This window comes from Xenopus laevis, chromosome 1L (genome assembly GCF_017654675.1).
Source record: "Xenopus laevis strain J_2021 chromosome 1L, Xenopus_laevis_v10.1, whole genome shotgun sequence".
NCBI classification, from domain to species: Eukaryota; Metazoa; Chordata; class Amphibia; order Anura; family Pipidae; genus Xenopus; species Xenopus laevis.
In genome coordinates this window covers 10,586,315-10,612,671 of record NC_054371.1, presented here as the reverse complement: position 1 = coordinate 10,612,671, position 26,357 = coordinate 10,586,315, and the positions used below count along the sequence as shown (strand labels likewise).

The 26,357-nt window shown below is 42.3% G+C and overlaps 1 protein-coding gene across 1 annotated transcript; it reads left to right on the top strand.

Annotated features, from left to right (window-relative positions):
* Nucleotides 1-560: 560 nt before the first annotated feature.
* Nucleotides 561-25,404, top strand: cpxm1.L (carboxypeptidase X (M14 family), member 1 L homeolog). The gene is made up of 14 exons (XM_018227432.2): nucleotides 561-917; nucleotides 4,573-4,671; nucleotides 10,639-10,748; nucleotides 11,468-11,607; nucleotides 11,855-11,939; nucleotides 17,481-17,631; nucleotides 18,878-18,966; nucleotides 19,381-19,504; nucleotides 20,516-20,712; nucleotides 21,683-21,862; nucleotides 21,940-22,237; nucleotides 22,325-22,464; nucleotides 23,830-23,932; nucleotides 24,750-25,404. The coding sequence occupies exons 1-14, from the start codon at nucleotides 662-664 to the stop codon at nucleotides 25,007-25,009; spliced, it is 2,232 nt and encodes a 743-aa protein (XP_018082921.1). The 5' UTR covers nucleotides 561-661; the 3' UTR covers nucleotides 25,010-25,404.
* The last annotated feature ends 953 nt before the right edge of the window (nucleotides 25,405-26,357 follow it).

Here is a 26,357-nt window from a genome sequence, read left to right as displayed (position 1 = left end):
GAGGACTCAGCACAGACCAGGAAGTAGGTTATTAATACAGTGTTTGAATACAGGTAAGGTCATATATTATAGTAGGACACTAAAATTCCATATATGACCGTGTCTTTTCGGGGTGTGGACACAGGACACCCCTGCAGGAGATTCCACCTACATTGGTGAATGGTGAGCTATAGTTTACTTCCAATTTGTGAATACAGGTAAGTACTGTAGGCAAATTTGCATAACATCTCTCAGATATTTGTTCTATCTGTTGAATGAATTAAAAAATAAACATATGCATAATTATTTATACATGTACAGTAAAATTTAGCCACAAGAAAACTATTTTATTTACAACGTAAATTCCAGTGCCTCCAAGACAGAACAGTACAGTAGGTGGCTCCGGGCTGAAGGATTTTATAATATTTGATAGCCTGACAGTTAGTGTTTGCAACCTGAGACTGTCAATTATTCCTGAGTCTGTGCTATTGCTCCCTTCTGGAGTCCTATGGAATTCGGCATGGGGGCTGGGAAAGTTTGGTAAGAAGGAGGGGGGGGTGAGAGATTGGGAGAGAGAGAGAGAGACAGGGGAGGGGAGTCTGTGCTGCTGTTAAATTTCTCTCCAACATACAAAAAGACTGCACAGAGTAATACAGAGGTTTGTTCTTGCTGGACACTCAGAATGCATTGGGTACCTGTGATACTGGCAGGCGTGTTGGCTGCTGTCTGCATAACCTTTGGCTATGGTGCTCCTTCTGGTACCACAGTCAGGATGGTCACCACAACAAACATCCAAAAACAAAGGAATATCACCATGGGAGCTCCAGGAGCCAATGGGACCATGCAACCAACACCGTATGGGGATGAAAATCTGGAGGAGCCCCTTCCCAAAGACAGAAGGGTGACACTATCAAAAGAGAAAATTCCAGAAAAGAAAGGTGAGAGGGCACCAAGCCCAGGATGTGAACCTGCTGGGGGCTCTTTGTGTTGGGGTTAGCATGCTGAGGGGGCACAAATGCTTGGCTTTGGCTGTCACTTTCCATGTCATACAACTGTCATCATCTTAAAATACTTGTTACTGGAATGCAGCTCATGTCCACCTGATGCCTGAGGTGAGATATCTATAACTTGCACAAACATTATATTTACAATATCACAGGAATGAAGGTTGGCAACCCAAGGTCAATGAATAATAGGTGATGCTGATTTTATTCCAATGCCCATCGTGCATTTATTTAGCGCTACAGGTAATGCTGTTTATTGCATTGTGTTGGAAGCCATCTCATAGAACTCAACCAGCTGCTCAAGTCTGATCATGACTTGCCCTTGCCCTGCTGGAGGCCTCAGTGCTCCAAAGCAAGAATTTCCTTCAAAACATATCAAGTTTCTAACCGTAAGCAAGAGATGTGCCACACACACAACATCCATGGTTTAGTATACAATATAATTTATATAATGTTCTCCAACTAGAATATTCAACTTAACTCAATTCAGCTTATCTCCAACTCAGGTATCACCTCAACCCTATAACATCACTCAAGGCTTTATTACATGTCTTGCTACTGTAATGTCGCAAGGGAGCCCTCTATAGAAAGGTGTAAACATCACCTAAAGTAGGTCAGACGTGGAGTCTCTAAGATGACATGAAGTCTAGTTCCTTGCCATTGGCTTGGGTTTGATCACATGAGGTGGAATGCATAAATTTGCCCCAAAATTTTGATACGTGTGGCAGCAAAACATGAGTTGAACTCAACAAAAGATGTAGCAGCCACACCAATCCATTTTTTTACCTTTACCATAAGATTGAAAGTCTCACTTCAACTAAAATATACAGGTACATATATGCCTAGAAGTCACACCTTTCCATCTCATTTCATCACCTATGGGAAAATAGAGCTCTCTCTAAAGCAAACCATAAACATCTCCAACACAAGGTTAAAGGTGAGACCACTCCATGGATTGAGCTGTTGCACGGATCAAACCAAAGATCCCTCCAAGCAAAACCATTGCCCCAATACTTGGTTGGAGACCATACCCACGCAAGAACTTCATCCAACATTCAGCATCATCAATATCCCTGCCAGATAAACAAAGGACATGTATTTATTTAATGGTAGAGTTTGTTGATATTGCCCTTTAGCTGGATTGATTTTATTAGCAAGTTAATGGACTGTCTATGCTCCATCTGTGGTGGAGTTACATCTCCCACAATCCTAATATCCAGTAAATTATGTTTCTGTTTACTTATACGTTGGATTGATTTGCTGGAACTATCTTAACGATTTTATAACAGTTAAAATGCATGAGAGTGCAAGGCTTAGACACAACAGTGAGAATGCATGGGAGTGTAAGGTTGAGGTATAACAGTGAGAATTCATGGGAGTGCAAGGTATCAGGCATAATAGTGAGAGTGCATGGGAGTGCAAGGTTTAGATACAACAGTGAGAATGCATGAGAGTGCAAGGCTGAGTCATAACAGTGAGAATGCATGGGAGTGCAAGGCTTAGACACAACAGTGAGAGTGCATGGGAGTGTAAGGTTGAGGTATAACAGTGAGAATTCATGGGAGTGCAAGGTATCAGGCATAATAGTGAGAGTGCATGGGAGTGCAAGGTTTAGATACAACAGTGAGAATGCATGAGAGTGCAAGGCTGAGTCATAACAGTGAGAATGCATGGGAGTGCAAGGCTTAGACACAACAGTGAGAGTGCATGAGAGTACAAGGCTCAGGCATAACCATGTGAACATACTAAAGTGTCTGTATATGAGCGGCACATGTAGTATTCTGAGCAGGCCTGATGCCTCCCAGCTGTGTTTTGTTTATGATGAGTCAGAGGGAAGACTCAGCATTAAGTTTAATTACTTGGCAAGTGAGCAGTAATTCAGGAAATGAAGTCTCTTTGCCAGTACCTGTAAGAATGACATTGCCCAATAGTACTGGCAGGCAGATGCTTCAGAGGAGATGCTCTAGTGCCGCCTATACTGACAGTTAGAGGGTGGGGGGTTAAACACCTGGGGGCAGATTCACTAAAGGGTGAATTGTCACCAGCGACCGATTCGCACACATCGCACCACTTCACCAGGTGCAAATTCACTACTACTACTACTACTACGCTTATTCACTAATATGCAAAGTTGCGCCCTGGGCACGAACTATGGCGACTTTTCGATAGCGTTACTTCGGCAGTGGGAGCATTTCATAGTGAAGATGCACTAGTGTTCATTTGTGCCTAGTGAAAATTCCCTAGTGATCTTGCGCTTAGGTCAATTTGCATACGGTGGGTAATTTGCATACGGTGGGTAATTTAAAGTTGTATGGACGTCTTTATTATAAATGTTGGTGAAAAAGCTTGAAGTTACCACTTTTATTACAAATGTCCAGGGAACCTTAAAGGGGTGGTTCGCCTTTACGTTAACTTTTAGTATGTTACAGAACGGTCAATTCTAAGCAGCTTTTCAATTGGTTTTCATTGTTTATTTGTTATAGTTTTTAAATTATTCTCTTTCAAGCTTTCAAATGGGGGTCACCGACCCTAACTAAAAACAAATGTTCTGTAATGCCACTCAATAATTGTTATTGCTACTTTCTATTACTCTTCTTTTTATTCAGGCCCTCGTCTATTCATATTCTCGTCTCCTATTCAAATTAATATACGGTTGATAAGGTATTTGGGACCCTAGCAACCAGAGTGCCGAAATTGCAAACTGGAGAGCTGCTGAATCAAACACAAAATAACTCAAAAACCGCAAATAATAAAAACCTATTGCAAATTGTCTCAGAATATCGCTCTCTACATCAGACTAAAAGTTAAGTCAGGTGAACATCCCCTTTAATAAAGACGAGAGAGTTAATATAATGCCCAACACATGAGCCCACTGTATAATTAATGTTCCATTTCTTACGAAATGTCTGGAGAAAACCGGTTACCCTAAAAAAGTCTGAGTCAGGACTTTTGCAGCCAATCCCGCTTAAAAAAAGGAAAAGTCGCCGGCGTTTTTTAAAATTTTAATGCATTTTCGGCAGACAGGATATGATGTAAGTGACAGAAGATTGAGGAAGATCTAGTTTATTTTTAGCACTTTGCTTGGTCTGAGGTGGTGAAGTCAACTCTGGTAAATGAATTCCGAAAAATCCGCGCTTTACTAAATTTGCGGAGTAACAACTTTTTGCCAGAGCAAAAAGTCGCCTGGTGATAGAGTGCGAACGAACGCTAGCGACGTCTCTTTCGCTAGCGAATTGGTGCCTGTTAGTGAATTGCCGATGTCGCTGTGGATGATAGCGCTGGCGAAAGGTCGCCATTTCGCCCTTTAGTGAATCTGCCCCTTGGAATGCTCTCAAGCTGTGCTGTGTGTAGTGTAATAGTGCCCTGTGTTCTTTAGACTGAGAGTACACTGTGCTTTTCCCGAGTGTGTGTAATTGTTCCTCGCACTGTATGAAAGTTCCCACTCGTACAAGTGTGCAAAGTGTTTGGGGAACTGCATGAGCGCGCATCTCGCATACAGTGTGTACCTGGCTGCTTGCATGGTTTGGGTGTGAATGGGCAAGCCCACAGATAGGAGAAGTCACACTTTATTCGGCTTTGCATTCTCTAGCCCAGGTCCCGACGAAAAAAAAAGTGAAGATCGTAAAGACGGTGAAAGTCATGAAGAAGCTGAAAGCAGAAAAGCCATCGACTAAGAGCCAAGGAAAACGTATGTAATAACTATGCTTGTGTCTTGTCTTCTTCACTGAGAAGCCTTAAACCTTATTGTCTTCCACACTGGGGAGCCCTACAATGTCTATGTCTCCCACCCCAAGAACCCTAAAGCCCCTTTGTTTTTCACAATGGTGGCTTAATGCCCCTTTCTCTTCCACTCTGAGAGTCCTAGAGTATCTTACTCTCCCACACCAACAACCCTAAAGCCCCTTTTTCTCCCACACCAACAACCCTAACTAAAGCCCCTTTTTCTCCCACACCAACAACCCTAAAGCCCCTTTTTCTCCCACACCAACAACCCTAAAGCCCCTTTTTCTCCCACACCAACAACCCTAAAGCCCCTTTTTCTCCCATACCAACAGAGCACCTCAACCTAGAACCTCAGTATCATAGTACAGAGACAAATCACACACACATGAAAACACACTTTTTGGTTGCAACTCCTGTTCCTGGGCTGCTCTCCTTCCCATGTTTGGGTAGTGAAGAGGTGGTCATTCCTGATTGAGACTGAGCCTGTTTTTCTTGGGTCTCTAAAGCAAGCTGAAGCCAGTCAACACATTATCTGGAATTAGTATTGTTGTCCTGTGGCTCGCAGCTGTTGCTGAACTACAACTATCAGCCTAAGGCTGACTCAGAGGCAGGGGGAAGATCCCTGGACCATATCCTCTGCTGAGTAAACTAAAACAAAATCCCCACTTACGGTAAGGTCAAAGCGAGAGTTAGCTGAGATTTCCTAGGAATGTGTCTGGGGCCCCTGTGATGTTTAGTCATCATCCTGATCCCGGAGAGGCCTTCCTCCGAGCTGAAAGCACTAACAGGGGAACCTTCTGACCCTTACAGAGTTCCGTCAAGTCTCCTAAATAGCGAGGAAATGCAAAATAACCTATAATAATGGGTAAAATGCCCTGAGTGAGGCTCCACTAATGTGAAATGTTTTCCTACCAAATCTCAATCAACCCTGCCTTACTGGATACAAGCTCTACTGTTAGTTTAAACCTCTCTAAAACTGAAATGGTTCTCTTTCCTCCAACTAACACCAGTAGCATCCCCGAAGTATCCATCATAGTTAACAATTCCACTATCACCCCATCTCCCCAGGCCCGGTGCCTTGGGGTTATCCTAGATTCTGCCCTGTCATTCACTCCTCATATCCAGTCACTTATTAAATCTTGTCACTTCCACCTAAGGAACATATCCAAAATACGATCATTTATCACCCAAGACGCTGCCAAAATTCTTATTCACTCTCTCATCATATCGCGTCTAGACTACTGTAACTCTCTTTTAATTGGCCTCCCCCTCCAGAGACTGTCACCTCTCCAGTCCATAATGAACACTGCTGCGAGGCTCATACACCTCAGCAACCGCTCCTCCTCTGCCTCGCCATTCTGTCAATCCCTGCACTGGCTTCCATTACCTTTCAGAATCAAATTCAAATTAATGACACTGACTTTCAAAGCACTTCAAAACTCTGCCCCACCCTACATCTCTGAACTCATCTCTATATACTCACCCACTCGCTTACTACGCTCTTCTACTGACCTGCTACTCAACTCTTCTCTCATTACCTCCTCACATGCTCGCATTCAAGACTTTGCAAGGGCTGCACCCCTCCTCTGGAACGCTCTCCCACGGTCTGTCCGACTTTCTCCCAACCTTTCTACTTTCAAGAAATCTCTGAAAACGCACTTCTTTCGAGAAGCCTACCCTCACTCTGCTTAACTACCAAACGCAATACCACATTTCTCACCCACTTAATTCGATCTAGCCCACTCCCACACCTTGTGTGTTACTCCCTTCCCTTTAGACTGTATGCCTATGCATAGGGCCTTCCTCACCTTTTTGTACCTGTATTGACTGTGATGTTTGTTACTCCATATATTCTATGTATGTAATTCATGTGATGTTGTTGTATAATCACATTTACTTTACAGTGCTACGCAATATGTTAGCGCTATATAAATACATGTTAATAATAATAATAATCCTTTTTGTCTAAGAATAGGTTTATATTATATTCTAGTTGAGAGGCTGTTGGGCATTTTTGGTTCAAGCCCCCGTTGGAGAAAAGCATTTGTGGGGGCCCCTTAGCACATAACATGGTCACAGATACAGGAAAACATCAGTCATTTAAATACACAATATTGCTGCACCTCTTCACTTTTTTCAGACCACATGTGCATTGATATTTCTGGGTGCACATCCCTCCCTGTGTTGAGTGTCCCCAATAAAAGGAACATGCTCCTTGGCTGCATAAAAATGGGGGGTGGCTCCTTTAAGTATTCGCTATTTCTGAATTGACCTATAAACCATTCAGTCATAGTTCCAGGGATACAAAGGACAGCAAATATGTGTTCACTCCAATTCTTACTCTAATTGTCCTCCTACCTGGTCTTTCACGGGCAGCTATTGTCTCCATCTACTTGTGCAACACTATTCAGGGCTGTATATAAGATCTTACACTAACTGACCTTCAGGCTGATTCATCCTACTAATGATCTAGGCCACTCTACACATAAAGGGGCATTGCCAGCCTGAAATAGGGAGAGAACTATCAATACATTTGGGGTTGAACTTTTTAGCTTCTTCTTCCAGCATGTAAACAGACTATTCTTGAGATGACTGCTGTGTCCCATCAATTACAGGACATATTATTGCTATTTCAGCCCCAAGCTCATCTCTAGACGTGTATTCAGAAGGGGCACATTATATAAAGCTACATTATTTATAACGCAGGTAACTAGGGGTTAAAAGTAGAGAAATAAAATAAGATAGTATCCCTTTAACATGGGCGCAACCTCAAACACATTTGCCGTAAGGCTGATCTCTCTGCTTGGGAAGAAGCTGTAATGAGACAAAGCAACTGGGCCGAGGAATCCAAAGGCACCAGAGAGCAGGACTCGCTCACCTCAAAAATGTGCTTGTGAATCAGAATTACCATATGTTCTACACAAAGGAACAGCCTCGAGGAACAGAAGTTCCATCACCAGCACTCTTCTACAGACAGGGGGGCTCAGCTCAGAAACTGGGAAGGAAAATTTGGGCCGGGCAAAGAAATGAGGTCTCATTTATAAAAGCACATTTTAGCAGGAACAGTCCTCTAAATTTGCTCATAGTCTGAACAAAGAGATCCCATGAAATTATGGCAGCATAAGTATTCCCCTGTACTAAGCACAATTCAGCAGGAGCAGTCCCCTAAGTTTGCTTATAGTCTGTACAGAGAGATCCCATAAAACTATGGCAGCATAGGTATTCCCCTGTACTAAGCACAATTCAGCAGGAACAGTCCCCTAAGTTTGCTCATAGTCTGTACAGAGAGATCCCATAAAACTATGGCAGCATAGGTATTCCCCTGTACTAAGCACAATTCAGCAGGAACAGTCCCCTAAGTTTGCTCATAGTCTGTACAGAGAGATCCCATAAAACTATGGCAGCATAGGTATTCCCCTGTACTAAGCACAATTCAGCAGGAACAGCCCCTAAGTTTGCTCATAGTCTGTACAGAGAGATCCCATAAAACTATGGCAGTATAGGTATTCCCCTGTACTAAGCACAATTCAGCAGGAACAGCCCCTAAGTTTGCTCATAGTCTGTACAGAGAGATCCCATAAAACTATGGCAGTATAGGTATTCCCTGTACTAAGCACAATTCAGCAGGAACAGTCCCTAAATTTGCTCATAGTCTGTACAGAGAGATCCCATAAAACTATGGCAGCATAGGTATCCCCTGTACTAAGCACAATTCAGCAGGAACAGTCCCCTAAGTTTACTCATAGTCTGTACAGAGAGATCCCATAAAACTATGGCAGCATAGATATTCCCTGTACTAAGCACAATTCAGCAGGAACAGTCCCTAAGTTTGCTCATAGTCTGTACAGAGAGATCCCATAAAACTATGGCAGCATAGGTATTCCCTGTACTAAGCACAATTCAGCAGGAACAGTCCCTAAATTTGCTCATAGTCTGTACAGAGAGATCCCATAAAACTATGGCAGCATAGGTATTCCCCTGTACTAAGCACAATTCAGCAGGAACAGCTTCAGTAGGACTTTTCTCATAGCCTGTACAGAAAGATAAAATAAATCTAGGCCATCACACAAAATCTGTATATGGGCTCTTTAAATACAAGAGGTCTATACACGGGCATGTAAGCATTTACTGAAGTTTGGGGAACAAAGCAGTCAGTTACACAAGAAGGAGTTCTTTGTAGGATGTAGACAGACCCCCCAGTGCTAACATGAAAAATGTGGGATATTATGTAGGAAAACAATCAGGCTCAATATATCCCAGTATGGAATCCTAAGCAATTTTTTTTTCATTTAATAGAAACCAGCAGAGCCCTGTTCAAGGTCGACCTTTCTTTTTCTGGTTCTGGTTGAGGTTATATTCATGAGTCTTAACCCATTTGGAAGTTGGATGCTTTCCTGCAGTGTTTCTGCCTTGATGAGCTCCCAGTCAGTTCTCCATTTTATTCTAAATACCTTGTATTTGTGTGTGTGAGGGGCAGAGTGACCCCTGGGTATATGAGCAACATTCCTTTGTACTTTACCTTGTTATTGTTACAGCCCGGGAGGCACATACACCAACCAAAACCACATGTCAGATTCAAAGGCTGATTCTGAGCTGCTTCCTGCTGTCCAGCTAAGATCTGTCTAAATACAAGATAGGGGTTTTATTGAAAACTTTACAGAATATGAACATAATTTAGACTAATATTACAATAACATTACACCCATATGGAACCAAAATATCCTGATGACTCCAGTCTGTGCATTTATCTGTCATGTGCACCAAAGAATCTATTGCTTGGTCAATCTAAGTTAGCAATAAGTATGGCTGCTCCTAGAACATGGATAGTCTGAAAATACAAGAGCATCACTTGGAATCCCTAAAAACTTATAAGCAGCATAGACAGGGGTAGTTACATGGCCCTGGGTGCCCTTCATTTTACACAACAGGAGGGATTCTTTTAGGATACACTTTTGGGAACATCACTTGGGGTCAAGGCTAGCTTTAGGGTAGGACAGACAGGACTTTTGCATTGGGACCCCAGCAACAGGACATTTATACTCAGACACAGATTTGTGAAAAGGCCACAAAGGCCATGGCCTAGAGCAGCAGGATTCAGGGGCAACATGCCGCCCAACCTCATCTCATTTTTTTCCAGTTCCCCTACCAAACCCCCGGCACTCAAGACCCTGTAAGAAAGAAACACTAGTTAAAATCAAACTTGTGGGGAAGGGGGGGTGGGGCTGAGTGGGTACAGGGGCCTCCTGGCCTAGGGGCACACAATGTAGAAATCTGAGCATATTTACACTGGGACCCGATCATCAGAGGCCAGGAAGGGGGGGTAAAAGATTAAGTTGGCTTGAGAAATGAATACAAAAGCCATGGGTGAATAAATTACTTCTTTGGTGCAGCTGTTACCCAGCTTTGTCCCTGATCTGACCTAGCCTGTCCTCGGTCCCATCAGCCCCTTCAACACCCACTTTTCTTTAGGCTGGGTCCCCTTGGAATTAAAGGCCACGTACAAATCTACATCCGAATACAGGTAAGAATTTTAGGCCAATGTGACAACAGTAGAACAATAGCTCAGGAATATGTAACAGGTGAAGTGTGAGAGTGGTTAACCAAGCCTGGTACCATCATTGTAGGTCGCTGGTTATTATTATTATTTATAGTAGTACTGCGTATTTTGGCAGGGAGGATGTAATAAGTCAGTCACCTTACAGCATCAATCAGTTTCATGGTACCTTTATGCAATTGAGTTGGGCAGAGACCGTTAGGCTGACTTGTGGGAGAGGAAGGAAATGTAACCTTTAAAGGTTTTTTATTATTATTATAGATGCAAAATATGGAATCATGCAATGAGGCAGCTTTCTCTTTTGATATCCATCACAGTGCCATGTATCTATATGATCAGAGTTCAGTGCTCCTCACTATTCCTATGTCCTTTTTACAGCGTGCCCCCCACTGGGCCTGGAGTCACTTCGAGTGTTCGATTACCAGCTGAGAGCATCCAGTACAAAGCGTTATGGCCTGGGGGCCCACAGAGGGCGTCTCAACATACAGGTGGGGCCAGAAACAAAAGAGGATAAATGATTACTTTGCCCATTAGTGAATGGTTTATATGGACAGTATATACTGTATATGTTTTACTTTGTTTATTATTAGAAACCTGTGCAAAAAATTAAGTTTGCCTTTAGCAATGGTCTATAGAACAAACACTATAACTAGGGTATTGCCCAGTATCTTCTCATGATACTTTTTCATGCCACATAGTTGGATAATGCTATTTTCTGTGCCTTTTATGACTTCTGAAGAGTATGTCGTTTATTTTCTATAGTCCAAGTACAGCTATGGGACCTGTTATCCAGAATGTTTGGGACCTGGGATTTTCCAGATAAGGGATCTTTCTTTAATTTGAATCTTCATAACATAAGTCTACTAATAAAAATGAAATAAACCCAATAGGCTGGTTTTACTTCAAATAAGATTAATTAAATCTTACTTGGGATCAAGGACAAGCTACTGTTTTCCTTTTACAGAGAAAAAGGAAATAAGTTAAAATCTGGATTCTGGATACCAGGTCTCCGGATAACAGACCTGTAGTAACATATGCAACTGTGTGCAACCTAATTTCAGAATTTATGGTCTGTGTTGTGTAGTTAAATACAGCAGACAAGACCAATTTTCAGCACAACCCTATTGGGCACATGTATAAAGTATATGTTGCTCTTTCATCCAGTGGAAGACATAATCAATCCTGAAAATATTTTCCCCTCTTTTAGTCTGGAATCTACGATGATGATTTTTTTGATGGCGCCTGGTGCGCCGATGAGAAGAATACCCAGCAGTGGTTTGAGGTGGATGCCAGGAGACTCACTCGCTTTACTGGAGTCATCACTCAGGGCAAGAACTCCATATGGACGTAAGAACCCGTTACACCCAAACTAGTGTTTAAGTCTGTTGGGTAGGAAAGGTCGGAAAGAGTGTAGGCCTCGAAATTCCATCAGTTCTTCCAAAAATGATCACTAATTCTTTTCTTGAAGTTGCCTACTCTATTATTATGTACACACAAGCATACATTTCTAAATACAAGAAAAAGTATTTTAACAGCAGTCATTTGGCGAATAAGGGTTTTACACATAACCAAGTTATAATCTTTTCTTCCATAGATATGACTGGGTGACGTCATACAAAGTGCAGGTCAGCAATGATACCCACACTTGGAAGACTTGCAAGAATGGGACAGAGGAGGTGGTGAGTAAGTCTACTCCCTCATATACAATCGTGGGTATCTCCTTAGGCTGCAAGTTCTATGACAAGGGGTCCCCCACCTACATGGCACTTCATCTACTATATATTATTACTGCACTGTGTGTTCCTTGGTCTAGTCTACAATACTGTCATGGTACCAGATAGGACATGGAGAAATTATTGAGTCTTCTGCTAATTATAAATATCAGGAACCCGCATTGGGGGATAAACCATTAGGGTGAGCGTCATACACAATTTATGCTCTTTTCTTCCAATAACAGAAAGCTTTGGGTTTTGCATTTCTGACATACATGGACTTAGAGGCACATTTATCAAAGGTTTAATTTCGAATTCAGGTGAGTTTTTTTTAAAAAATTTTCAACATACTTGAAATTCGATCGGGAGGCTATTTAATAAAAAAAATCAAATATCTAAAACCCGAAAACTCTAAATGAACTTGACTAAACTCTAATTGAGTTTTTTCTCCAAAAAAAACTTGAATGTCAGGAAGGCTAGTAAGAGCTTCAAAATGGTCACTGGACCTCTCCCATTGACTTATACATGAACTCGGTAGGTTTTAGATGGCAAATAGTCAAATTTGAAATTGTAAAGGGCCCTGGTTTGATAAATCTCGAAATTCAAATTTTCAATTCGACCCTTAATAAAACTGCACCTTAATGTCCAAGAATAGACATCAAGTACCAAGTTTCAGGAACAGGAGCTGTTTGAAGCCAGAAACTTGGATCGGTTCAGAGGAGACTAATGTGGACAACAGGTGGAAGGATGAATTCATAGTTCATAATGAAGTGGAGTAGACAAAGAACAAGACAAGGTGGAGCAGAAGTGGATGAAATGAGACACAGGGAGTTGGATAGAAAGCATGTAATAGTGAAGATTGAGTGGGACAGCAAGGGCCATCATCATCATCATTTATTTATATAGCGCTGTCAAGATACGCAGTGCTTTACATCATGATAAATTCCACCCAGAGAAGCTCCCAGAGAATAAACATGGGCCATTAATTCGAACAGCTCCAGAATCCATAAATCTATTGTAGAAACAAGAGTTCTGGATATAGCAGCAAAATACAGTGTGGAATTCCAAGAATATAGGGGCAACATTTCCATTAAAAAACAGCAAGAAATGCCACCCGAAGCACAAAGCTCCAAAATGGCAGCATATGTAGCCTGCCAGACCCCTAAGTGGCTGGAACTGGAAACCCTAACATGGAACTACAACCATCAGTATTCTCCAATAAATCAACTAGTGTCGAAGCTCAAAATCTGTAAAAAAGTTCTGTAATCCAGTAACTGCTGGAGAAATAAAGTTTGCTTGACATACATAGAATCAAAAATAATTTTTTAAATACACTTAATGTGGGCAGAGACAAGGCAGAGCCTGTGCTTGCAGGTTTATGAGTTGTGTCTCCATCCTGCTGAGCCATTAGGGTTTATTTTTGTTTTTAAGAGGGTGGAACTGGCTCTCGTGACACTTGGCCTGCTTCCCTGGCCGCACAGCTTGGAAATACTCCTCGGGTTATTAGAGGATTTTTATCAGAGGTTTTGCTTAGCTTGACAGAACACTGAGTGACTTTAATAATCCGTAGAGAAGAGGCTGCTAATCAACCCGCCCAGCAGAATAAGTGTGAGGTTTACCTGGGGCTGAAGAATCATTTAATTCGGAGACTCCACATGGCTTGTCACTCACTTGGGCTTCTATGTACTTTTTGTTTTCATATATCAAGATGTTTTTTAAATTTATTTAGTCCTTTGCCTTAAACTCCCCATCAAACCAAGACACCCCAGACTAAAACCCACTCAGAAAGACTAGGTTTACTTCCTTTAGGCCTTCTACAAACCTCCCCCTGGATTACTGAATCCAATCACCTGCAGTATTTGCATACCTCCCAACTGTCCCTTTTTCAGAGGGACAGTCCCTCTTTTGACAGCTCAACCCGCAGTCCCTCATTTTTACTGGAAAGTCCCTCTTTTCTATGCACTGAACAGCCAGAAAAAGAAACAAAGTTTCTCACTTAATTGGCTTTTAGCAGAGAGCCCAGAACAGCTAACAGGTGCAAATAAGATACTTTGTAACAATTTTGAGACACAAAAACACAGTTTAGATAAGGAAAAATATTTTCAAACTTTCATAACCTGCCAAATTTTGTAAAACAAACATGGTAATTAGGGGGTGTGGCCACAGAAAGGGGTGTGGTCAAAAAAATTGCTGCGCTACGTGCGGGAAAAAATTTTTTGTCCCTCTTTTTACATCCAAAATGTTGGGAGGTATGTATTTGCCCAAGTACAGAGCTCTGACTCTCTGCACCTTCTGCTTCTAGGCTGCTCTCTTTCCCATGGTCAGATCTCTCCTTGGGTTAGTGCATCCAGCCTCCCCCAAGTACTTACCCAGATGCATAACTCTGTATTTTTCCTGAAAGGGGTGGTTCACCTTTAAGTTAACATTTAATATGTAATAGAATGGCTAATTTTTTATTTTGATCGTTTTTAAAATAAGTTTTCCTTCTTCTTCTGACTCTTTCCAGCTTTCCAATGGGGTTCCCTGACCCCATCTAAAGAAACAAATGCTCTGTAAGGCTACAAATGTATTGTTATTGCTACTTTTTATTACTCATCTTTCTATTCAGGCCTCTCCTTTCATATTGCAGTCTCTTAGTCAAATCAGTGCATGGTTGCTAGGGGAATTTGGACCATAGCAACCAGATTGCTGAAATTACAAACTGGAGAGCCGCTGAATAAAAAGCTAAATAACTCAAAAACGTCAAATAATAAAAAATGAAAACAAATTGCAAATTGTCACAGAATAACTCTATCTACATCATACTAACAGTTAATTTAAAGATGATAAACTCCTTTAAGAAGTAATTTACCATTGCAAGTGCAGCGGGCTAAGACGCTAAGTGCAATTTTGAGCATTATTGCCATGGTTTTTTTACCCACGGTACCGTGTTTTTCCCATAATTCCAACATAATTGTGCTCAACAGAGGGAGATGCCCCTGCCCCAATTGCAGCTCATTCTTCAACATTTGTACAATTGCGCTTGTGTTTCTTTTTAAGTGGTTGCCGTCATTTTTGACATTCCCATCCTATTTATTCAACCGAACTATGCTGCGGACATTGACCCTCTGCCCTGGATCATTAGGCAGTCCTGCATGGAATTCTGAACAGAATATGGGAAGGATTGAGAGGTGCCGAGCGTCTTTTGGCACAAGTACTTTATGAGTGGGGGTTTTGCACAACTGACTAGGCACAATTTAAAAGCCAGCTGGGGTCTAAAACGACAGTCAGTCCTTTGATTTGGAACCAAGTTTCACCCACAAAGAAGGCAGCTAGGAAAAAAGAAATTAGTTATAGACCACATTCAGGATTTGGAATCTGGCCTGCAGCTTTCTGGAGGCTTTGGATTTAGTCAAATCAGGTCTGGCCTGAGACAGGTCTGGATTTACATAGCGGGCTTCCCTAGGCCACTGCCAATCGTCACCCCTGTCCCATCCCCTTTATTTGTGCAAATTTTCATCAGCGGGACCGGAGCAATGGGGACTGGCACATGGAAAATTTAAAAAATGTTTGCATCTCCTGCGCATGTTTTTGAACCAATGTGGGTGTGGTTGGTCAGCATGCCGCCCCCTAAAATCATGCCACCCTTGGCCTTGGCCTTGGTGGCCTTTCCACAAATCTGGGCCTGGCCTGAGAATAAAAATAGGTTGTGGCATTTCAGGTACACAGAGGCCCAAACAACCCCCACCAGCCCAATAAATAGTAACTGTCTAAAGCATCTTACAGCAGCCACAAAGATTACCAGTCGTGGCCTGGGCCAAATCCTGAGTCCTGGTTAACTGAAGATGACATTGGTTGTTTTCATATGCTGCAATTTGGGGGGATATTTTGTATTTGATACTTGTTTTCCAAGTTAGAGTTGTCATTCACTTGAGCATTGGCCACATCTTTTGTCGTAGATTCAGTATTCAACTGAATCTGAAAAAATTGTGGATTCGGCTCATCCCTACATGGAAGAAATCAATGTTCTGCCTCTGGGTAAGTCTATGGCAGACTTGGTTCCCTTATTCAGCAAGGTGACAATCTTTAAGCAAAGTAAAGCACTCTTAATTAAGCTGGCCATACATAGGGACGTCGCCAATAAAGCAGCTCTCTCCCCGATATGCCCACCTTGAGGTCGGATCAGATCGTGGGCTCTAGGGCCCAACCATCGGTTCACAACAAGAGGGCCACATCAACAATCCAACGGTATTCTTAAACCCACCTAATCGCCATCTCCCCGACTTTCAGCCAGATATCGGTCAGGAAAGCCCTTTGGAGGACCCCCTTCACTGCCTAATACTTGATCTGTCAGCAGCTTATATCTGCCCGTGTATGGGGACCATTACATTGCAGGATGAGGGTTTCACATTGAACCCCCCTCCTTCCTTTGCCGTTTTGCTGACTTTTTATTAAATCAAGCACATACTGTGCTGAAATTCAGCCCACTGAAAATCTGCGTATTTCTCTGTAACATTATGTGTATTTGGGAACTAAAACCCTACTAATGCTGCCCTCGTCTTATATAACAGACAGATGGTTTATCTGCCGTCTGACTTCTAGGATTCAATGGGGTCTTTTCAGTCCGCAACAATTACTGCAAATAACTCTTGGATCCAGCTCTGGTTATTCGGGGGCAGCTCCAAACCACAAACATTTCATTGGCAGCCAAGGCACAGCGTTGCCCTCCGTCCTGCAGACTGGCAGTTAGACCCTGCTTAATACTTGACACAGAATCTGCTACTTGCCACATAACATGGGCTCACTTTAGAGAAAAAGCATACAATGCGGGCAAAATAACTACAAAATGGGTACTTTTCTCCATTAAAGTCAGTTGTTGGTAATCCTCAGAATAAATATTCCCACGTATACAGTCTCCGTGTGTATCCCACTGAGTGGCAGATTTGTTGGGAAAATTTTAATAATCCGGATCCTCTGCGGCACTGGTGAAGGACTGAGTTTGCTCTGGTTCAGCTCCATCTCCCTCTGGTACTTTTCTTGGCTTCCCTTTCATTCCTGGGCTGAGAATTGAACAATGGCCAAAATGTGATGGGTCCCCCCTGCTGGCCTTGGCTAAAAAGCCTTGTTAGAAACAGTGAACCTTTTGCTGCTATGAGTATAGCAGCCATATCATGGATTTGAAAAAAATACAAAGCCAACAAAGATTTTATATAGTTTTTCTATTGTTTCAATTATGAACTACGTATGGATTTTAACTTAACTAATAAAATCGGAAACTGAAAAATAACATTCTACTGTTCTTGAGCAAATCAAATCATGAGTCAATTGAGAGGACTGCAGATGGGGCGAGGGGTTTGTTTATACAGAGGACTGCTGATTTGTTTCAACTGTGCTCATAAGAACAGGAAGTATAAAGTGAGTTTACATTCAATTTTAGATTTTATTATTTCAAAACCGAACCAATAGTGTTTACTTCCCCATATATAATTCTTATTTTGCCTGATAGATATGTCTTATTGTCTCTTTCAGATATTTAAAGCCAACAAAGACCCTGAAACGCCTGTGCTGAACCATCTTCCCACCCCGATGGTGGGCCGCTACATCAGAATTAACCCACAGACTTGGTTTGAAAATGGTACTATCTGCTTGAGAGCAGAGATCATAGGATGCCCACTCCCAGGTATGAATCCATGATGCCAAATAAATATGACTGACTTCAATGAGGAGATGAGCACACCATTAATTTATGTACTATTGACATATACGTATGTATGTATGAATGCAGTATGCTACACTGCTCAGTGGCTTAATTTACAGAAGATGGTGGCTGAGTTGTTCAGTTTGTAGCTTATCAGAGCAGAAAAAAACAAGCAGAAGGGTTGTATGGGAACAACAATGAGGGGTTAATTTGCTCCTGGCCTCCAAGCTGCCCATTGACAAAGCATTTCATTGTTAAAATCTAATTTTTATCAATTTTATAAAACAAAAATGTTTATAATAATTGTCTGTTTAAAAAGCTTTAACTTTTCTTACGTTTTTGCCCATTCATGTCTACCTTGGTGGACAACAATGTCCATTATCCCAATGACAGTCAAATGTTTTAAATTCGCTTAATACATACAGATGTAAGTAGATGCTCAGTAGATGCATGGGCAAAGCTTGGTTTCAATAGCCCCTAACAATCAATCAGAGGTTGCTTTCATCATCATCATCATCATCATCTATTTATATAGCACCGACAAGATACGCAGTGCTTTACCTTAGTTATAACAACAGGTGGATAACAAACCAGGGTTACAGATACAATAGGATTAGAGGGCCCTACAAATTAAGAGTTTACAAAGTAAAGGTTAGGTCACAATTGAGACATTAGGATTTTAGAAACAATTTGTGGTTTTTGATACAGCAATGATTGATTAATTAAGGTACATTGAATAAGCTTCTTTAAACAGGTGGGTCTTTAAGGAGCGTTTGCTTTCATCATTCTACCAGTAGACCTGCAAATGGCAACTGTTGATTTTAAACCCATGGCTACCATAAGGGTAGTATTCTGCCAGAACATCCCGTCATCTGTTTGGGCCTTTGATCTTCTCAATGGCATGTTTGTGACTGTTGCATCAATCAGTCTCTTCCAGTGAATTAGCCTTTCTCATATCATGTCTAAAATAACACAGGCTCAGTCTCTATCATGGCTCTGCAAGTGGAACACCAAACTTGTTTTGGTCAAGGATCCCTTTGTATGTTTCCCTTCCCCTTTACATTATCCTTAAAAGTCTTCACCAGCAGCATCAAATGCATCAATATGTGTCCTGTCCTGATATAACATTATACGAAAAAGAGGTAATAGATATACTAAGACCAAATTTCCTCCCAACATGAGCAAGCAGATTAGCAGCAAAGGTTCCTAATATTTTATTATTCCACAGATCCGAACACAGTGTTCATGTGGGAACATGAGCCACAGCCCACAGATAAGCTGGACTTCAAACATCACAACTACAAGGAGATGCGGAAGGTACAAATCAGACAGATAGAGAGAAAAATACAGGGATGTCTAGTCTACAATGTTCTATGCACAGCACAATATACATTCATTTAATTCATAAAGCCCAAGTGGCCATCGTCTGTAAATGAGATGCAAATATGTGGATCAGTACATTGGAACTCTGATCCAGTGATCTCCATGACAGACCCATTTGGTGCCTGATCTGATCAGACCAGTTGCTCCAAAGTTCCACCGTGCTACTTGAAGGGTATCTATGCCTACTCATGCCATGTATCTAACCTTAATAGAAATGAATAAGAGTAGCACTAGTCTATCCAATCACTTTTATACCAGAAGAAGAAACTCTTTCTTCCCGCTGTAGGTGACATATCTCTACTCATTTCTTAATATCCATCCAACATCTGTCTTCTCATTTCCTTACAGCTGATGAAAGATGTTAACGATGAATGTCCTGAGATCACTCGAGTTTACAGCATTGGAAAGAGCTACCTAGGTCTGAAAATGTATGTCATGGAGATTTCTGACAACCCTGGACAGCATGAACTTGGTGAGAGGCCCTAGCTCAGATGGTGAGAGACCCTAGCTCAGGTGGTGAGAGACCCTAGCTCAGGTGGTGAGAGACCCTAGCTCAGGTGGTGAGAGACCCTAGCTCAGGTGGTGAGAGACCCTAGCTCAGGTGGTGAGAGACCCTAGCTCAGGTGGTGAGAGACCCTAGCTCAGGTGGTGAGAGGCCCTAGCTCAGGTGGTGAGAGACCCTAGCTCAGGCAATGAGAGATTTAGCTAGCAAAGAAGGGTCCTTACAGATATTATCTCAACTAGGCAGAGTAAATAAAGGTGACCATTGACATTACAATTACGATCTTTCTTGGAAAAGTTCTTTCCAAGAAAGATTGTTTGTTTCAATACACACGTGTAGAGCTGCATTGTCAGATACTGTATACAAGGAGAAACAATAGAATTCTACCTGTATCTGGCGATTCAGCACAAACAATGGGCGATGTTTGGGTGCCTTTAAAGACGCCCAATCAAAATTTTCCGGCCAGTCCGATCGGCTCATCTCCCACCATACACGCACCGAATATCATCAAAAATGTATTTTGTGCCCGCGGGTGCCCAGACAAATTTGGAGGCATCTGGGGTACATGGCTGGAGATTAACGTCTTGCGGTAACCAAATTTATGGATGACAACTGTAATGGGTAAATAGGTGGAATATTTAAAGCTAATGAATGTCCCCGGCTCACTGCTTTCTTTCTTTCTCCCTTTTTATCTTTCTTTCTTCTAGTCCACAGGCTAGACCTTGTTGTACGTTTTATGTTCACTTAAATGCAAAATAAAACCTTAAGAGTTTGTGGCACTGCTTACATAAGACAAGAGGGGGTAAGATCATAGTTGTTAAACAGTTAAGGAGGCCATAAACAACTTATTCTCTGCTTTCTTATTCTCCAAATCCCTCAAGATCAGGAGGAAAAAATGTGTACTTGTTTTTACTTTGCTCTGTTTTTGCCTTGGATGCCCTTCTGAGCAGAGGAAGTTACTTGAGTGTGTTCTCTCCCCAGGTGAGCCGGAGTTCCGTTATGTGGCAGGGATGCATGGTAATGAAGTAGTTGGTCGGGAGCTGATGCTGAACCTCATGCAGTATCTTTGCAAGGAGTACAAGAAGGGTAACCAACGTGTCATGCGCCTGGTGACTGAGACACGAATTCACTTATTGCCCTCAATGAATCCCGACGGATATGAGCAGGCCTATAAACTGGTACTGAGCTTCTCTCCTGTGTCCCAGATATGAGCAGGCCTATAAACTGCTACTGAACTTCTTTCCTGTGTCCCAGATATGAGTAGGCCTATAAACTGCTACTGAACTTCTTTCCTGTGTTCCAGATATGAGTAGGCCTATAAACTGGTACTGAGTTTCTCTTCTGTGTCCCAGATATGAGCAGGCCTATAAACTGGTACTGAGCTTCTCTCCTGTGTCCCAGATATGAGTAGGCCTATAAACTGGTACTAAGCTTCTCTCCTGTGTCTCAGATATGAGCAGGCCTATAAACTAGCTCTGAGCTTCTCTCCTGTGTCCCAGATATGAGTAGGCCTATAAACTAGCTCTGAGCTTCTCTCCTGTGTCCCAGATATGAGTAGACCTATAAACTGGCACCAAGCTTTTCTCCTGTGTCTCAGATATGAGCAGGCCTAAAAACTGCTACTGTGTGTGTCCTGTCTGTATCTAAGATATCAGAAGACCTATAAACCAGTACCATGCTTCTCATGTATGTCCCATATTTGAGCAGGTGTATCAACTGGTACTGCCCCTATATGTGCAGGACTATAAACTGGTAATGTGCTGCTCATATCGAAATATGAGCTCAGGGTCAGACACAAGAGACGGGGGCCCAGTTCGACCCTGTATGAGCTGATCATTAAATTTATTCTACTGTGTCCAAGATATGAGCAGGCCTTTATGATGGTACTGTCCTCCTCTTCAATGCCCCGTGTCCTTTTGTCTAGGTGGCTGAAGCTATGTTGGATATACTGAGATATACTGCTACCACTATTGCAGCTGAAAATGCCATTTTAAACACTGAAAAAACAGGTCTTGCTTTAGCGTTATTGCATTCAGCATTGACCTCCATCCTTGATGTTACCGCACATACAATCAGCTCATAAGGTGCTATTTAGTGGAAAGTACAAATATTGGATTAAAAACATGTGTTTGCCTTTATTTTCCCTAGGGATCTGAACTGTCTGGATGGGCCGTTGGTCGGTGGACCTACCATGGGTATGACTTGAATCACAATTTTGCAGATTTAAATACCCCTCTCTGGGAAGCTGAAGATAATGAAGAGGTGCCTCACAAGTTCCCTAACCATTTTATCCCAATTCCTGAGTACTACACGGTCGCAAATGCAACGGTGAGTCACATCAGTGGCCATTGATATGTAAATGGACCTGTCAGATATTAAGCATATATTAAATTCCCCTCCTACAGGTGGCTCCTGAGACCCGTGCTGTCATTGACTGGATGCAGAAAATCCCTTTTGTACTAAGTGCTAACATGCATGGAGGTGAGTTGGTGGTCACTTACCCCTTCGATATGACACGTTCCTACTGGATGGCCAAAGAACTTACTCCTACTGCTGACGATTCCATGTTCCGCTGGCTCGCCACTGTCTATGCCACTAGCCATCGCATTATGGCAGAAGACAACCACAGGATCTGCCACACAGAAAACTTTATGACACATGGCAACATTATCAATGGAGCAGATTGGCACACCGTAGCTGGCAGTAAGTAAAGCAGAGTACCCAGGAGACAGCAGTAGCCATGGCTAGGAGGAGCCAATCACTAACTCCCCTGTCCTTCTCATTTATTAGGCATGAATGACTTCAGTTACCTGCACACCAATTGCTTTGAGGTGACTATAGAGCTCTCCTGTGATAAGTTCCCCCATGAGGTGGAGTTGCCCATGGAGTGGGAGAATAACAAGGAGTCTCTGCTGTTGTATATGGAGCAGGTGAGCAACAGTATATAAAGGAAAGGGTCTCCAGAGCTTCCCTCACAGAAATACAAAAAGATCACTCAACAAAGGCCTGAGAGACATTGGAACAAGCAAAACACAAGGGAATCAGTTGGTAACTGTACTATGTGGATATCTGTTAGTAAAACAGGGAGGATCCTTCACTAACACTGATTACTAGTTAGCCAGTAACACTGAGGGATCTGTCAGTAACACAGTAATGATAAGTTAATATCACATGTAGATCAGTAATTAATATGGGGGGATGAGTGAGAAAAACAGGGTGAAAAACAGAGGGGATCAATTAATAACAAAGCGTGATCAGTCTGAGCGGTCTGAGGATCTGTCAGTAACACTGGGAGGATCTGTCAGTAACACTGGGAGGATCTGTCAGTAACACTGGGAGGATCTGTCAGTAACACAGGGAGGATCTGTCAGTAACACAGGGGAGGATCTGTCAGTAACACTGGGAGGATCTGTCAGTAACACTGGGAGGATCTGTCAGTAACACAGGGAGGATCTGTCAGTAACACAGGGAGGATCTGTCAGTAACACAGGGAGGATCTGTTAGTAACACAGGGTAGGATCTGTTAGTAACACAGGGTAGGATCTGTCAGTAACACAGGGAGGATCTGTTAGTAACACAGGGTAGGATCTGTCAATAAAACAGGGGAGGGTCTGTCAATAGCACAAGGAGTATCTGTCAGTAACACTGGGAGGATCTGTCAGTAACACAGGGAGGATCTGTCAGTAACACAGGGAGGATCTGTCAGTAACACAGGGAGGATCTGTTAGTAACACAGGGTAGGATCTGTTAGTAACACAGGGTAGGATCTGTCAGTAACACAGGGAGGATCTGTTAGTAACACAGGGGAGGATCTGTCAATAAAACAGGGGAGGGTCTGTCAATAGCACAAGGAGTATCTGTCAGTAACACTGGGAGGATCTGTCAGTAACACAGGGAGGATCTGTCAGTAACACAGGGGAGTATCTGTCAGTAACACAGGGAGGATCTGTCAGTAACACAGTAGGATAAGTTAACACAGGGGGGATCAGTGATTGGTAGCAGCTGATGAGTCAATGACACGTAAGCGTCAGTCAGTAGCACAGGGAGAGCCAGACTAATGTCTGATGAAGCAGTTTCTATACTGACATTTCTGCAGGAAGATTACATTCCTGTCACTGCAGTCACACATGGGCTTTGGGGGGAAATGAGCAGTTTCTCCAGATGTCGTATTATCATTAACTGCCCTCTGAGCCCCTCTATACAGTAATGTTATAATACTCTATGGCCCCCTGTCTTGTTCCAAAATGCCTTTTCTAGTCTCTGTGTGAGATGCGCTATTATATGCTCCTATTCAGGTCCATCGAGGCATAAAAGGTGTTGTGCGGGACAAGGACACAGAAAAGGGAATTTATGAAGCCATCATTGTGGTGAATGAGCTGAACCATGACATCCGCACAGGTACTAATTGCCAAATACTATTAATTATCTAGGAGTTCTGTGGATTACGGCATCTATACTGGCCACTATAATCTATATAAAGGCTGGGACAGCACTGACATAATGTCAACTCATTTCTACATAGGACTGATATAACTGGAGAGAGTGCAGAGACTAAGTGCAACTAAACTGGTTAGAGGGAGGGAAGAGTTAAATTATGAGGGGAGACTGACAAGGTTGGGGTTGTTTTCTCTGGAAAAAAGGCGCTTGTGAGGGGACATGATTAGACTTTACAAGTACATTAGAGGACATTATAGACAAATAGCAGGGGACCTTTTTACCCATAAAGAGAATCACGTACCAGAGGCCTCCCCTTCAGACTAGAGGAAAAGAAGTTTCATTTAAAGGAACAGAGTAGGGGGTTCTTCACAGTCAGGACAGTGAGGTTGGGGAATGCACTGCCGGGTGATGATTCAGTTAATGACTATAAGAGGGACTTGGATGATTTCTTGGACAGACATAATACAAAGGCTTTTGTGATACTAAACTCTATAGTTAGTATAGATATGGGTATATATCATTTATGTGACAGTAGGGAGGGGTGTGTGTATGGGGCTGGGTTTTCATTTGGAGGGGTTGAACTTGATGGACTTTGTCTTTTTTTCAACCCAATTTAACTAAGTAACTATGTAACTCCTGTGTAGGACGCATATAAAGTATGGATAAGATAGAATACTGTCTAGAACTGGCGTAAAGCGGTGATATGACTCTTGTTAAGCAAGAACAGAATGTCCCAACAGGAATGTGACTTCTGACCCTAAATTTTGTCCTTTCAAAGCTGTGGATGGTGATTACTGGCGCCTTCTCAACCCTGGGGAGTATGAGGTGACTGCCAAAGCCGAGGGGTACCATCCTTCCACCAAATCTTGCCGTGTGACCTATGAAAACCATGCTACCATTTGTGACTTCTACCTAACCAAGACTGCAAAGCAGCGCCTGAGGGAATTGCGTGCCAACGGGAAAAAGCTGCCCAAAGAGCTCATGCTGCGACTCCGCCAACTGAGAACCCGCAAGTTTAAATCCCTGAGCCCCAAGTGAATGGGGGAAAGCGCAAAAAGGACAGAGCACTGGGTGGACAACTGAAACATCATTATCCCTCTCCGAAACGGCTGAACGCAAGCGCAGACTGAGCGTATTTGTAGTGGCAGATGGCACATTATATCAAAATACAAACCAGTTGGATCCAATTATAACCTGCTCACAACATCTGCTTCCTATCATGTCTTTACTCAATTACAAGTTTGGGTAAGATACAGTGATTTGTGCTAAGCTCCATGATTTTTACTGCAGTCTGTTAGAAAATATTTTGGGGTCCTATATATGTTTTATATGCCCCAGAAGAGCCCATTAAATCAGAGACTTCTGCACTAAAACAGGTGTCACGTTCTCTAAAAAAAAACATTTACTCGAGTATAAGCCCAGTTTTTCAGCCCCCAAAATATGCTGAAAAATTCTACAGTACCTCGGCTTATACTCGGGTCAAGCGCAAAAACGGTCGCCAGCATCTAAGAATAGTCGCCGGCGTCTAAGAATAGTCGCCGGCGTCCAAGAATAGTCTCCAATAATATTCGCCGGCGTCCAAGAATGGTCGCCAGCATCCAAAAACGAGACGCCGGCACCTCCAATGGGAGCAGAAACCATAAATTTTTGTATTGAAACTTACCAGAAGCTGCTACATTTCTCACCCTCGGCTTATACTCGAGTCAATAAGCTTTCCCAGTTTTTGGAGGTAAAATTAGGTACCTCGGCTTATACTCGGAACGGCTTATACTCGAGTATATACGGTACAATTTTCTTTAGCTTTATAAGCCAGCAATATACCTGTTTTATGTCCAAAGCACCAAGCAAGCTGCTGGAACTGAATGGGATAAATTGGGGGAAATTCTAATACAAATCAGTGCAATCCTTGGATGTTAAAAAGAAGGGGTCGTTGTGAATAGGTAACGCATAGCTCAAGACACGAAAGTATATGTCGTTCACAGACATGTGAACAGTGATTCTGTTATGGAGTCTATTCATTCCATAGGGAGATTGTATACCACAATGTCAATGTATGTGGATTATGCAGAAAAGTACTTGCCGTAGCCTTGTAACCCACAGCAGCCAATCAGTTGTTAGCTTTTATAGGTCTTGTGGTTATAGTTACAAAATGACATACTCATACATATATAGTTAACATTTATTATCACATATTAAAATCCATTAGACCCCACAGAAACGCGTTTCATGTTTACCCAGCACTTAATGATATGTACAGGCACTTAATCATGCCTATGATTAAGTGCAGGGTATGCATGAAATGCGTTTAGCTTTTCTGGGGGGGGGGAAATGGATTTTAATATGTGATAAAAAATTAGTTTTTTTCATTTCTATTTGCATGAGTATG

Coding starts and splice junctions, on each gene's coding strand:
- cpxm1.L (XM_018227432.2), top strand. CDS start 662: ATGCATTGGGTACCTGTGATACTGGCAGGCGTGTTGGCTGCTGTCTGC. Junction 4,672..10,638: donor GACTAAGAGCCAAGGAAAAC/GTATGTAATAAC, acceptor TCCTTTTTACAG/CGTGCCCCCCACTGGGCCTG. Junction 21,863..21,939: donor ACACGGTCGCAAATGCAACG/GTGAGTCACATC, acceptor CCCCTCCTACAG/GTGGCTCCTGAGACCCGTGC.